At 57.6% G+C, this 14,777-nt stretch overlaps 1 protein-coding gene across 1 annotated transcript in view; it reads left to right on the forward strand.

Moving 5' to 3' along the window:
- The first annotated feature begins 1,432 nt into the window (after window positions 1-1,432).
- EPHA2 (EPH receptor A2) overlaps window positions 1,433-14,777 on the forward strand; it is a 32,250-nt gene continuing 18,905 nt past the window's right edge. Inside the window, exons 1-3 of the mRNA XM_017865306.1 lie at window positions 1,433-1,687; window positions 6,483-6,550; window positions 8,723-9,392. Coding sequence (XP_017720795.1) covers window positions 1,603-1,687; window positions 6,483-6,550; window positions 8,723-9,392 — 823 coding nt within the window. The 5' untranslated portion in view covers window positions 1,433-1,602. The remainder of the gene's footprint in view (window positions 1,688-6,482; window positions 6,551-8,722; window positions 9,393-14,777) is intronic.

The raw sequence follows: 14,777 nt of genomic DNA on the forward strand, positions 1-14,777 counted from the left end.
ACACTTATGTCCATACACACACACGCAGTCATACATACATCAACACTCTCATGTCTACACACATGCATGCACATTCAACACAATCTCACACCGTCACACACATGCACTTATTCTCACAGGCACTTGCATACTCACAGGCTCTCAGAGGACCAAGGCTCTCCTCCCATCCTCTTGGTCAAAGGCTTTAATTAACCCCAACACCTGTAATTAACCCTTCCTCTCCTCCTGCAGGAGAGACGTCTGGACCCGCTTCCCAAGAACAGGCACCAAGGCAAGAGGCCAAGATGTCCATATCCGGCAGAGAGGACCCAGGTGCCTGGGTAGCAGGTCCCGGGCATCGAAGCAAGGATGGGGTCAGAGAGGAAGAGGTAGGCAAAGGGAGTCTGGGGCCTCCCAGGAAATCAGGCCTGCCACAGTTGCTCTTCCTAGACTGGTCAAATGGTGATTGGCCAACAGGCAGCCGTGGGTGGCCGGGCAGGCCGGCCAGAGCACATTTGCCGTTTGTTTCACTCACACTAGCCGCTTCTGTCAGGAAGGGAGATGAGCTCATGTCTGAGGAAGTTTTGTGAAGAGGCTTTATCAAGGAGCAGGTGGTAGGCAGGTGTCCTCCAAAGTGTCAAAACCTATCAACCAATCCTGCCATGCCAGGGTGGGGGGCTAGGGGTGCTCTGCACGGCCGCCCCTTCCCCCCTTCCCTAAAAAGAAGCAGTGGTTCAAGCAGAGACCACCAGGATTCAAATCCTACTTCTACTACCCATGAACTGTACACCCTTTGGGCATGTTGCTTCTGCTCCTGGAGCCTCAGTTTCCTCTTGATGACCCCTGCCTCCCAGATGAGAATGATTAATAAATAAGATAGTGCATGTCTGATCCATTGCCAGAGGAAATGAACCTACTCTTAGATCATAGTAGGCTTAGAGGCTTCTGAACAGAGATACTCTTCTTGACCATCAACAGCTTGGTACACTCTTCAAGGGTGTTAGGAAGGAGGGCATCTGGGTCTATTTCTGGGCCACTCTCCCAGCCCTGCTGCTTAGGAGGCAACTGCTTACTGGACCCCCAATCCATTTCAGCTCAGGCCTTCAGGCCAGCGTTGAGCTCAGTCGCATTGAGCTCTGTCTCAGAGGTGAAGGACAGAATGGGTATGGCTCAGCGCAAAACTATTCCACGTTTGCAACGAGGATCCCAGGCTCAGAGATCCCTGGGGACTAACCCGTAGGGGCGCTGGCGCTTTGAGACGCTCAAATTCTGGAGGGCCTGTGGAGAGCCCGCGAAGAGCCCGCGAAGAGCCCGCGAAGAGCCCGCGAGTCCAGAGGGCCACAAGGTCCTCCTCCAAACCCCTTCGGACTTCCCCTCCCTCTCCTCCGGGTGCCAGCCCGGCCCCTTTAAAGACATTCCTGAGGGCGTGGCCTCGGTGACGTCACGCGGGGCATGAATGAACAGGAGTCGGTTCTCACCCAACTTCCATTAAGGACTCGGGGCAGGAGGGGCAGAAGTTGCGCGCGGGTTGGCGGGCGGCAGCGGACACCGAGGCCGGCGTGCAGGCGTGCGGGTGTGCGGGAGCCGGGCTCGGGGAATCGGACCGAGAGCGAGGAGCGCGGCATGGAGCTCTGGGCAGCCCGCGCCTGCTTCGCCCTGCTGTGGGGCTGTGCGCTGGCGGCGGCCGCGGCAGCGCAGGGCAAGGAAGGTGAGTGCGCGCGGCGTCTGGACCCCTGGCCCCCGGGCCCCAGTGCCCCCCAGGGCCCGGCGCGCCTTCACCCGCGCAACTTTGGAAACCGACCTGGTGCCGCCCAGTCCCGGCGAGCTGGAGTCCCGAGGGCGCACGGGCTGCGATGGAGGCGAGCCCTGGCCCCCAACCGGGGTCATAGGGGCTCCGGAGAATAAGGGGTTTCAACTTGGTCGCACGGGCCTCGGAGGCTGCCGAGAAGAGGACGCGGCGCAGGCCACGCGGTTGCAGTCCAGGCGGCGGCTTCGGGAACGGGTCCCGGCGGGGGGCGTGGGGAGTCCCCTAGAGAAGGGGGTGTTTGGGAGGCTTTCCGCGGGCTCAGCTTCTTAGTGACCTGAATTCACTAACCCACTTGCCGGGGTTTTGCGGAGAAGGCATACTGTGCAGGCCTCGCAGTTTGAGGAGGGGGCTCGGGCGGACGGGAGCCCCCTGGCGAAGCCCCTGTTCCCTGAGATTTTCTCCATGCCCCCCTTCACCTCCAGTCCCGGGGGAGAGCGTGGAGGAAGGTTCGGGCCAATCCCTGCTCACACACTCCTTTCCCTCCTTCCCAAGCCGCACTCCCGGGCTCCCGGGGCAGGTTAGGGGCAGCGAGTGCGGACAGGAAGTCCCAAAGTCAAGCGTTCTGAGCAAGGGTGACTCAGAACGAGGAAATGCGGCAGGTGGGGGCGCGGCCTCCCTACGTTTGGAGCTGTCAGCCCAGGGCCACCAGGGAGTCAGGACACCCGGGGTGGGGACTGAATCATCCACCCCGCCCCAGTGTTCCCGGAGCCGCGCAGGGTGAGGGGCCGAAGACTTTGCTCATGGCGCGGCGGGTGTGTGGTGGGGGTGTTGTCCCTCCGCTAAGGTCGCGGCGAGGATGGGGGCTCCTGCCCTGGCCGAGGACCTTCTTGTCTACCCAGCCGAGGCCAGCTTCCATTTCCAACAGTGAGGGCAAGGTTTCCCCGCCTGCCTGGGCAGAGCGAGGTTTCCGCAGGCTCCACAAGGGGGAAGCCGGGTGAGAAGTTCCTTTTTTCTTTTTTCTTTTTTTTTTTGAGACGGAGTTTCGCTCTTGCCCAGACTGGAGTGCAATGGGGCAGTCTCGGCTCACTGCAACCTCCACCTCCCGGGTTCAAGCTATTCTCCTGTCTCAGCCTCCCGAGTAGCTGGGATTACAGGCGCCTGCCACCACGCCCGGCTAATTTTTGTGTTTTTTAGTAGAGACAAGGTTTCACCATGTTGGCCAGGCTGATCCTGAACTCCTGACCTCAGGTGATCCACCCGCCTCGGCCTCCCAAAGTGCTGGGATTATAGGCATGAGCCACCGTGCCCGGCCTGTTTCCTTCTTTTTCTGCCTCCCAAACTGGGTTTGAAGGTTTTGCTGTTCCATGTTGGGAGAAAAAGAGGCCAGATCTGGAGCCGTTGTGCAGTGGCAGGTGTTGGCGGTGGCATCCTGTCTCAGTCTCTGGAGTGACAGGACCCGGGTCTCAACTGGGACCTCTTGTTGCAGGAGGCGCTCATGGTAGGGATTTCTGCCACCCTCAATATCCGCCCCACCAACGTTTGGTCCTCCCCCTTCCTGAGGGACTGTGGGAGAGAAGGGGAGAGACAGCTGGAATCACTACAGGCCTTTCTCCTCGGCTGCCCATGGGGAGTGGGGGATTAGGCGGGTGCTTTGCTGCTGCAGCCCCGAGCTGGCCTGGAAGCCTGGAGCTGCCTTGTTCTTGTCCCCTGCGTCCACCTCTCCCTAGCCTGTGATGAAACCCCACCCCCACACTCCATGGGATGCACGGGGAAAGGCTTGTGTATTGCACTGGGGTAGGGGTACATTTTTGCTTCGACTCTGAGTCCCCTTGAAAGACTCCCTAGAGAAGTGTGCCTAGGTGGGGGTGGGCATGATGGCCCAGCTGGCAACTGCTGGTTTCAGTTCCTGGGAACCAGGCTGGATGTGATGTGACGGCCTGGGGTGCCTTAGGGGCAGGCAGGAGGACACAGGTGCCTTTTCACCTACCCCCAGGCTGCTTTGGACTTCTTTCTTGCCCCCTTGCCCCTAGGCTGTACTTGGTTGCCCACGTGGCTCCTGTTAGGTCGTCAACAGCTACTGAATCTGCCCTCTTTTTTACAAATGGGGAAACTGAGGGAGGCCCAAGTCCTTGCCAACCAGGGACCTCTGAACAGAGGACCAGACCTAAGCATCCCGCTTTTTGGCTGCTGGAGCCAAGGCCCTGCCTGCCTTATGGTTGGTGTCATGGTAGATTTCCTGGCATAGCTGGACAGAGGCCTGGGCGGGTGGCAGGGGGTGCTGCGCTGGGGTGCTGCTGATGGGAAGAGGGCTGGAGAGTGCCAGAAAGCCCTTGGTTTCTGGTTCTGCTGGGGCCCAGTCTGCTCTCTGTCCCCTTCCCCTTTTCTTTCATGTTTTCCCCAGAGCCCCCACCTCCCCGCTTCCTATAGGGCTCAGCTAGTCTTGGTTAGAGAGGAATGGGGGGAGCAGGGAGGGAACCACAGGGCAGTGGGTGGTAGTCCTGCATTTGTGGAAGAAACTGTGGAGCAACATGGACCCACAAAGATGGCACTTATGATGGAACTCATGGCAAAGAAGGAGGTGTTTTTTACTTTTTTTTCTACACAGAAATGGGAAGGTAAGGGGATAGAGGGCTCATGGATAAGCCCTGCTTAGCCTAAGCCTCTCCAGGAAGCCGTCTGGGGCAGCTGAGGGGCTCCCAGGCTCCCACCCTTTCCAGGGAAGTGGGAGACTCTGTCCCTGGAAGAACCTGGGGAAAGAGCCGCACCCGCGTCAGGGCGGAGGGACCCAGCGCTGGGCGCCTCCTGTTCCTGGTGGTTGGTTTGAGGGAATTTCCCTGGGAGGGGGCTGGGGTTGGAAACCCGGGGCTGGGGGGGGCTTCTTCCTGCGTGAGGGCTTCTTTTCTTCTCTGATTGAGCCCTGTGCTACTTCTAGAGCCAGGCCTAGGCTGGAAAGGGAGGGCCCTCCATGCCAGGTTAACCCTTCAGAAGCCTGGTAGCGGTGAGCCCTCTCACTTGGGCACAGACTTCAGCCTCCTGTCAATCTGGGGGGGGGCTGCAGGACTGTGAGGAACCTTTGTCCTACCCACCCAGCTGAAATCAGGAGCCTCCAGATTCCTTCCTGTGTAGCTGGAACATTCCATTTGCTAGTGGGGTTAGTGAGTTTCAAAGCCCCGGCCCTGGGCATGTCTGAACAAATCCCTGCCCCTGCCCACCTCGCTGCCCCCAGCCACCCTCCCCTATCCCCCACAGCCTCTGCCATGGGGCCGGTGCCACACTGGATTTCCTCTTGCCTGTCTGGGCTGCCTGACCCTTCTTAGAGAGGTTTGGCCCAGTCAGTAATGGGGGTGGCAGCATTTCACGCCCCAGCCTGGGACCTTCAGCCCAGGTAGGAGGGTCATGTCACTTCAGGAAGGGGTTTCCAAGACCACCCTCAGAGCCCAGCTCCCATCTCCCCAAACCAGTCCATCCCTGCTCAGCCTGCCTGGAGCTCTGTCCACCCTTTGAGTCCTTCTCCGGTCTTGGCCTTGAGGAATGGGGCTTCTGAGGCAGATCCCTCATGCTCCAGGGCCCAAAGGAAGCATTGACCTGGTTTCTTTACCCCCACCTTAGGGCTTTACCCTCTGAATCCATCTTGCATAGGTTCTGTGCCTCAGTTTTTCCAATCTCCTTACCCTCTAGGGAGGGTAGCACTTATTGGCAGCTACCTGGACTTTACTTGGAAATGGAGCGGGGGCAGTACCTAGGGTCTTAGGTTTTGGCTATGGCCTCTGAGCCTGGCGGAGAACCTGGGGTGGATCAGTGGGAGGTGCCCAAGGGCAGGACTGGTCTAGGGAAGCCCCTGGGAGTGCATCCCTCCGCCAGGCTCCAGTTGCCTCTCTGGGAACAGGATGATCCTGACACCTGGTCCCTCTGGGCCTAGACTGTCCCCTACAAGGGCTTTCATCCCTGATTCCCCAGGAAACTCTGGCACCCCTGGCAGGGCAGTGGTCAGGATGTGAGGGGCAGGGATGGTGGGAGTGACTTTCCCAGGGAGGGGAACTCGCCAGCTGTATCTTTGGGCCCCTCTTAGGGGCCCTATGGGTTCAGGGATTTATCCTGCCTGCTCTGTGGCTTTTGTGGTGAGAAGATCGGTTTCCAGATACCCCCTTCCCTCCTCCACCCTGGAGCTGTTCCCACCTGTTAACAGGACTCTCTTCTTGGAGTGCCACAAGATGCATGTGTACGTATAGGTGCATATGTGTGTGCTACATGACCTGAGTGGGGTTGGTGTGTTTCCTGCTGGGGGGAATGTGGCAGAAGCAGACACCAGTGTCCCCAAGGCCCACATGCATGTGAAGTGCTGCCGAAGGGCCTTGTTCAAGGAAGCAGACGGGGTGGTGTGGTGTCATTTAATACCCTGCTCAGTCAAGCTCTCTGCCCAGCTGCTGTTCTCCTGCCGGGCTGAGCTCCCTGGCCTGCTCTGCCCAGCTGGGGACTAACGGAGGAGGGCAGCATGGCTGGAATCCTGTGCCTGGGAGACAAGAAGCCCAGTCCTGACCCCAACCTGCTGTGTGGCTTCAGCTAGGTTCCATCCCTTTTCTGGGCCTGTTTCCCTCATGAGTCAAGGGATAGTTTTCTTGGATATGGTGACCCTGTGTGGTGGGGTCTCTCTCTCTGTCTAAGAGTTGGGGTTCCTGGAGGGATCCTCACCTTTTCTGCCATGGTCTGACTCCTAAAGACACCCCCAGGCTCACCCCTTCTCCCTTCTCTCTTTCAGTGGTACTGCTGGACTTTGCTGCAGCTGGAGGGGAGCTTGGCTGGCTCACACACCCGTATGGCAAAGGAGTACGTAAGCCTTCGGGTGGGGAGGGGTGCGGGAATGGGGCTGCTGGTCACCTGTAGAGATGGAGAAACTGAGGCCCAGGGAGCATGGGACATGGCTTCAATTCAGCAGCTCAGCCAGGTCTCCAGCTCAAGGTCCAGCTTCTCACACCAGACTCAGAGGCAGCCGGCCCAGGCCAGGGCTAGATGGGCATGGGAAGGTACTAGGGGCGGTGGGTGTAAGCCTGAAAGGTGGGAGGAACTGGGGAGACAGAGAAGGCCCTAGTGGAGCTGGGCCTTCCATGTTTCGGAAAGGCTGACAGTCAGAGGGATCTCTGACACCCCCCATCCACCTCTTGGGAGGGAAGGGGTTAAAGGTGTCCCCTGTCTTGAGATCTCAGCCCAGGAGGTGAGAGGTGAAGAAGAGACAGGGAACAGGAAAACCCGATCAAGTTCCTTCCTGCCCGCCCCTTTCCCACCTCCAGCTGTTGTTTCCCCTTCCTGTAGGGGGCTGCATTTCTCTGCCTCATTCTCACCCAGGTCTTCCCCCCTATGCTGTCCTGATGTGACCAGGAATGGGGGCAGGGGCTGGAGGTTTTCCCCCCAGCTGTGTGTGTCTGCTGTGTGATCTTGGGGAAGATGCTGCGGCTCTCGGGGCCTCAGTTTCCCTCTCTATACAGTGGGCCCTTGCTGAGTTCGTCCTGGGGCCCTGAGCTGAGAGAGGGGACTGTCTCCCAGGGGCTACTTGGAATAGTCCCCACAGCTGGCCAGATCTGCATGAGTCGGGTTCTTGTCCCTAGCCACCCTAGCTCTGGGCAGGCTTGGCTGGGGTGTAGCCCTGAGCAGGTTCCTAGGATCCTGGAAGTCTAGCTGGGAGGGAACATGGGTCACCTAATACAACCCAGGCATTATACAGAGTGGGAAACTGAGGCCCAAGGGCATGTAGGGCCTTGGCCAATGTCCCACAGTATAGCCTGGGCCTCTCTCCTCCTCACCTGTGCTTTCATCCATTCTTTTGTTCATTCGTTCAATAAACGCTTCCCTGAGCACCTACTCTGTCTCAGGCAGGCTCTAGGGACACAGGTGAATTAGATGCAGACCCTGGCCAAGGAGCTCAGAATCTCGTGTGGGAGCCCAGATGTAGGTGTCCCCATGTGCTGTACCAAGTGCACCTTGGTAAATGGCAAGGGGTACAGGGCAAGGGGAACATGGGCAACTGTGGGAGCTGGGTGGCAGGGGGCACTTGGCCCAACTGTGGGAATTCTTTCCAGAGAAGGCTGAGTTGTGATCCAGGGAGGGAGGAATGTGTTGATCTGCTCCAAAGCCAGATTCTAAATGATGGAGAGGATCATCCATTGTTTTTTGTTTTATTTTATTTTTATTTTATTTTATTTTTTTTTGAGACGGAGTCTCGCTCTGTCACCCAGGCTGGAGTGCAGTGACCGGATCTCAGCTCACTGCAAGCTCCGCCTCCTGGGTTTACGCCATTCTCCTGCCTCAGCCTCCCGAGTAGCTAGGACTACAGGCGCCCGCCACCTCGCCCGCCTAGTTTTTTGTATTTCTTAGTAGAGACGGGGTTTCACCGTGTTAGCCAGGATGGTCTAGATCTCCTGACCTCGTGATCCGCCCGTCTCGGCCTCCCAAAGTGCTGGGATTACAGGCTTGCACCACCACGCCCGGCCCTCTCATCCATTGTTTTTGACTTAATGCCACTCCTGTGCTTGTCAACACACATGCGTGTGCGTTGAATAATACTAACAGTAACAATAATCATACTATCTGCCCATATGCCTATTACCTGTGCCAAGCACTGTGCTTGGCCAGTGTAGATATTCTGTCCTTTATCCTCACAGCAATTCTGCGAGGTAGGGGGTCTTGCTCCTATTGTATAGATGAGGAAATTGCGGCTTAGAGAGCATAACCCACCTGAGGTCACATGGAGCCCCGGACTCCACCCTCAGGCTCACAGTCTAATAGAGAGGTTCAGCTTCCAGACATGTGAGAGAGAGACCAGGGGCCAGATTCTGGCTCAGCCACTTATGGATACATCCCCTACCCGCCCCAGGCCTCAGTTTCCTTCACTTTAGAACCGGGAGAGCACGTACCAGAAAGTGTCTTCCTAGTGCCCCACTCTGCCACCTGGGCCTCAGTTTCCCTAGACACCTGTGCACGCTAACCTGTGTCTTCCCCTCACAGTGGGACCTGATGCAAAACATCATGAATGACATGCCGATCTACATGTACTCCGTGTGCAACGTGATGTCTGGCGACCAGGACAACTGGCTCCGCACCAACTGGGTGTACCGAGGAGAGGCCGAGCGCATCTTCATTGAACTCAAGTTTACTGTGCGTGACTGCAACAGCTTCCCTGGCGGCGCCAGCTCCTGCAAGGAGACTTTCAACCTCTACTATGCCGAGTCGGACCTGGACTATGGCACCAACTTCCAGAAGCGCCTGTTCACCAAGATTGACACCATTGCGCCCGATGAGATCACCGTCAGCAGCGACTTCGAGGCACGCCACGTGAAACTGAACGTAGAGGAGCGCTCTGTGGGGCCGCTCACCCGCAAAGGCTTCTACCTGGCCTTCCAGGATATCGGTGCCTGTGTGGCGCTGCTCTCCGTCCGTGTCTACTACAAGAAGTGCCCCGAGCTGCTGCAGGGCCTGGCCCGCTTTCCTGAAACCATCGCCGGCTCTGATGCACCCTCCCTGGCCACTGTGGCCGGCACCTGTGTGGACCATGCTGTGGTGCCACCAGGAGGTGAAGAGCCCCGTATGCACTGTGCAGTGGATGGCGAGTGGCTGGTGCCCATTGGGCAGTGCCTGTGCCAGGCAGGCTACGAGAAAGTGGAGGATGCCTGCCAGGGTGAGTGACGGTTCTGAGTGGCAGGGAAGGGGTTCTGGAGTGACAGGCTGCATTCCGGGGTTCTGATCTTTAGCTTTGGAATCGTGGGATCTTGGCTCATCCCTGCTTTGACACACATTAGTTCTGTTAGTGGAAATTATAGATCCTTCCCAGATATCAGTTTCCTTATTAAGGCTGGATTAACTCATTCATTAAGAAGGAATGAATTGTGGCTGGGCACGGTGGCTCATGCCTGTAATCCCAGCACTTTGGAAGGCTGAGGTGGGTGGATCACTTAAGTCCAGGAGTTTGAGACCAGCCTGGGCAACATAGTGAAACCCCGTCTCTACTGAAAACACAAAAATTAGCTGGGTGTGGTGGCGCGCACCTGTAATCCCAGCTACTTGTGAGGCTGAAGCACCAGAATCAATTGCTTGAACCTGGGTGGTGGAGGATGCAGTGAGCTGAGATCGCACCACTGTTCTCCAGCCTGGGGTGACAGAGTGAAACTCTTGTCTGGAAAAAAGAAAAAAAAAGAATGAATGAATTCAGAAACAGTAGAATGTGGATTTTATGACTGTTGACTCTAGAACAAGAATGGCTGTGTTCAAATCCCAGGTCTACATTTTTAGCTGTGTGGCTTTAGGCCATTTCCTTGACCTCTCTGTGCCTGAGTTTCCTCATCTGTAAAATGGAGATGATCATAGCGTCTATCTCGTAGGGTGGCTGTGATAATCAAATGACTTAATAGTAAAGCGCTTAGGTCAGTGCCTGCCACGTAAGTACTTTTAAATGTACTCGTAGGGTGGCTCTTATTTTTGATTCATCCCACGAATGTATACTAAGTAGCTCCTGTGCAGCGGCACCGTGGTCCCATGGTGGAGTACCAGGAGCGAGTTCCATGTCTGTTATCAACTCACTATGTGGCCTTAAGCAAGGTACTTAGCCTCAAACTCCTCTTTTGTACATAGAAGTGACTGAGTTGGACCCGGGGTGCACATCCCCTGGCCGCATTTCAGGATCACCAGCGGAGCTTTTGGGAAATGCTTTTGTTGAGGGAGAGGTTGGAGGGGGCCAAGGGTCTGCCTTTCTTGTCTGAATCTCCCCAGGGCCACAAACTTCCCATTGGGGCCTCTATTGATTTTCCATTGGGGCCTCTATAGGTGACACACTGGGCCCAGAAAAGGGCCAATTAAATCAGACTCTCCTTGGGGAATGAGGCTTGGGCATTAGTGAGTTCACATGGAGGAAGCCGTGGCGTGGTGTGGCCAGGGCCAGTGACAGCGGAAATCTCCACAGCAATGTGGATTTTCAATGGGTGACTTTTTCTGGAAATTTCCATGAGGCAGAGCATTTGTGGAATGCAGGCGGACCTTTGGAGGGCTGGCTCATCCCCTCTCTCTGGCATCTTCTTTGCTGAGATAAGCGGGACATTAAGGAATTGGAGGTTTAGTGGCTGCAATGCACACACCTTGGCTAAATCCCCCCTCATCTCTGGCCTTGGGTTTCCTTTGAGTCAAATGAGAAAGTTCAACAGCACCAGCAGACTTTATGCTTGTTTTTTAGCCATGGATCCTGCAGCCCCTGGAGGGGGTTGAAAGGTTGGAGGACCTTGAAGCCCTTTGTGATAGGCCCCACTTGCCTCCCAAAGCAAGTCCTCAGAACCTTACTTAACACGGTCTGTAAACCCCGGATGAGAAGTTCCCTACGAGCCTTTCTGGCCGTAAGCCTGTGGTGTAGGCTCTGCTCCGGCCCATCCCATTGCCCCCTTGTCTTCCCAGCTCCCCTCTGCTGAGTGAGCCCCCCTTCCCCAAGCGGCCCCTGCTTTTGGTGACCTCGAATGCACACTCCCAGTTTCAGACAATGACTGCGGGTTGGGGGGGCCCGGGACGAGGCAGCCCAGTGGGGCGAACAGGCTCCTCCTACATGACATCCTCGCACAAGAATGCGGGGGTGGGGGTGAGGGGCAGCTGAAAACTTTCCACAGGCTGGGGAGACAGGCCCCACAGAGATAAGAGGATGGTTGGGGTGGGGGTGTCTCTCCAGGAAGGAGAGCAGCCTTCCCTCCTCTAGAGGTGGGGGGTCAGGGTTCTGGCAGATTTTGTTTGCAGAGAGCCGAGCAGCCCCCTGTTGGAAGATCAGCCCAGCAGGAGGACAAGTTTCCAAGAGGGAAATTTCCTACTTAGTTGGTGGGACCCTGTCAATCGCTAGTCACCTATTGCCGGATTGTTCCTCCTCAGGCTCCTCCCACCAAAATTCCTTTCAGTGTGGATGGGTGCCGGTGCGTGAGATGCCAGGAACGCCCAGCTGGCTCCTCTTTATGCCTCTAGACTTTTCTCAGCAGCCCCTGGCCATGCTGCCGCGGGAAGTGATGACAGTCGCTACCATATACAGGAGCCATTGGAGGGGCAGGTGCTGAGCCAAGCAAGCACTTTATCAGACGTGCGAGTGGAATCCACATTGCCTTTCTCTGCAGCAGGGACTGTGATCAATCCCATTCGATAGATGAGGAAACTGAGGTTCAGAGAGGTAAAGAGGCTTGCCTGAAGTCACACAGCTAGGATGTGGCTGCATCAGGATCTGAATCCAGGCGGCGCAGCGGTGCCCAGGCTGCAGGATGGGTCAGGAAACGGGGCGGGAAGTGACCAGTTCCTTTGGAATCCCTGACTCAGCTCCTGGCCCTGGGGCAGGCTCTCTGGCCAGCCCTGGGGATGGCAGGGTCTGTTGCAGGGGCTTGGGGGCTCTGTTGGAGGCAGGGGTCCCGGAGAGCGTACTGCTGGGCACATTGAGGGAGAATCAGAGGGAGGCACAGGGTCTGCCCTCCCTGCCGGACCCTCCCCAGGCCTGGAGACCCAGATTCTTTCACTGGGGCTCCTGCTGGTGACAAACCAGACCCAGAGCAAGGCGGGGCACCCTGAGGTCACCTGGCACCTTGTCTAGGTTATTCCCAGCTTGTCCGTTTCTCCTCAGGGTTCTTTCCCCAGGAAGCCTGGAGCTCAGGAAAGAGTTAAGTGGACAGAGGAAGGGAGGCACCTCCCAGGTGCTGTGTGCGGCAGGTGGGCACGCTGCCCGGAGCGCTCCCGTGAACTATGTCAGGAATGAGACAGCTTCCCTTGGTTCCCCCGCCCCACCTCCGGCCCTGCCTGCGGGGACGGACAGTGGAGTCACTCGGGCTGACCGCTGTCCCTGGGGGCTGCTTTGTCTCCCTGTCTCCGCTTCCTGTGCTGGCTTCAGCAGCTGAGCTGGCGGGGCCCCTGCTGGCGCCTCAGCCCTGGGGACCGCTGGCCAGGTGAGCAGGTGGCCAGCGGTCTTGGCCAGTGGCTCAGCTGAACAGCTGGGAGGCCAAAGCTGGGGTTGTGGGGGGTTGGAGATTCCCTCCTGAGAGGCTCCTGCTCCCTCAAGGGGCCCAGCCCGTTGGGGATATCCCCTCCCTACCGTTTCACGATCCCCCAGTTCACAGGGACACCCCATTCCAGGCACCATGTTGGACATCTCATAATCAGGGCTTTCTTCTTTCTTCACACACAACCCGGAGAGGATGAGGACTTGATCCCCATTTTACAGATGAGGAAACTGAGGTCCAGAGAGGAAGCAGTAAACAGTCACCAAGAGAACGGGAGCCTGGCACAGGAAGGCAGTTGCCCCTGATGTGTGTCCTTCCACCCACGGGCTGTATGACCATAGCAGGTCCCCTCGGGGTCCCACCCCAATCTGTAAAATGAGTGGGCTGGACCTGTGGCCCTGAAGGACGCTGCCAACCTGGTGATCTGAGCTTCCCTCCTGTGGTTTCCCACTGGGGCTCAGTCTGAACCCCGGGGAAGCTGTTGACTGTGTGACTCAAGTGTGGTGAGGAGAGGTCCCACTGCTTGCAGCCCAAGTGGCCTAAGGTCCAAAGCTGACAGGGAGAAGTCCCCTGGCCAGGGTGTGGCTATGGTGAAGGCGGTCTTTAGACAGGGTGGTCTCGGGCCGTGGCAGGGGCTGTGGCAGGATTCCTGTTTCATCACAGCATGGGTGGTTCCCCAGGTGGGGGACTCTGGGAGCTGCTGACTGTGGCTCGCAGGCTTGTCTCCTCCTTGGGAAGTCCCACCGGGCCTTATTTCTGTGATGTTTCTTCTGGTCTACAGAGGTGGGACCATGGTGGCAGCACCCCCAGCCCCCCACGGTGTCTCTCACCTCTGTGCCCTGTCTGCCCCACCCTCAGCTCACAATGGGGGCAAAGCTAGGTGCTGGCAGCTCCGCTGGGCGGGCACCGGCTTCTCCCTCCCTCTCACCCTCCCTCTCTCCCTCCTGGAGGTAAGTGGGTCCCCAGAACGGAAGGAAGGAGGCGAGGGAAAGCAAACAGAAGATGAAAGGCTGGTGGCAGGACGGGAGCGGGAGGCGGGGGCTGAGGTGGGGAGCGGCGCTTATCAATGGTGGAGGAATGTGCCTGCAGATAGCTCCTTAGGGTGTGTGTGAAAGGGACAGAGTGCTGGCAGCCATCGGGCCCTGAGGGCAGCCCACCTTCTGCAGGGACGACAGGGCCTGCTGGGAGCAAGAAGCCACCAGGGCCTGAGGTTGTCAGCTCCCTTATTTGATGGGTCAGTAACCCATAGGTCACCATTTGCCATCTGTCAGGGCCCAGAGATAAAGTCCAAGCTCCACATCCTTGGGCCAAGGTGGTTCCTGCGGTTGCCTGCTGGGGCTGGCTTGGGCGGTGACTAGCCCTAGGTGAATTGCCACCATGACCTCTTGACCTCACAACCTTGCCACTGCCAGCCTGGGAGGTGGCTGTGCCTTGGGATGAGGGGCTCCATTGGGGGCTGGACTTGCGTCACGATAAGGGCGTCTGTCCCTGAGTCACCTCATGCTGCCACCTGAGGGGCGGGCATCAGGAACTGGAAAAACCAGGGTATAGCCGGAGGTGCAGCCACTGTGCCCCAGTTCTCCTGCTCGGAGTGGCCCAGGCCTGCCAGACAACCAGGGCCAGAACAGCTCTCCACAGGTGTGCCACAGGTGTACCAAAGTTAGGCTCTTGTGCAAGGCAGGTAGGCATCCTGGTGGACCTTCTCCACAGTGTCTCTCTGGGCGCTGAAACTGCTCACTTCTCTGGCCCTAGAGTGCATATTTCATGTGTACATGGTAGGTTTGCCACCCATTCTCTCTCCCACTCACTCTTCCATCCACCATCCATCCATCCATCCATCCATTCACTCATCTACCTGCCAACCCACCAAACTACCCATCCACTTGTCCATTCATCTGTCCATCCATCCACCCACTCATACCCCCTCCACCCACCCATCCCTCCATCCACCCCTCCACCCATCCCCTCACCCATCCATCCATCCACCCCTCCACCCACCCACCTACCTATCCATCCCTCATCCATCCATCCATCCATCCATCCATCCCTCCCTCCCTCCCTCC

The sequence above is a fragment of the Rhinopithecus bieti genome, unplaced genomic scaffold (assembly GCF_001698545.2).
Source record: "Rhinopithecus bieti isolate Rb0 unplaced genomic scaffold, ASM169854v2 scaffold_81031, whole genome shotgun sequence".
Classification (NCBI taxonomy): domain Eukaryota; kingdom Metazoa; phylum Chordata; class Mammalia; order Primates; family Cercopithecidae; genus Rhinopithecus; species Rhinopithecus bieti.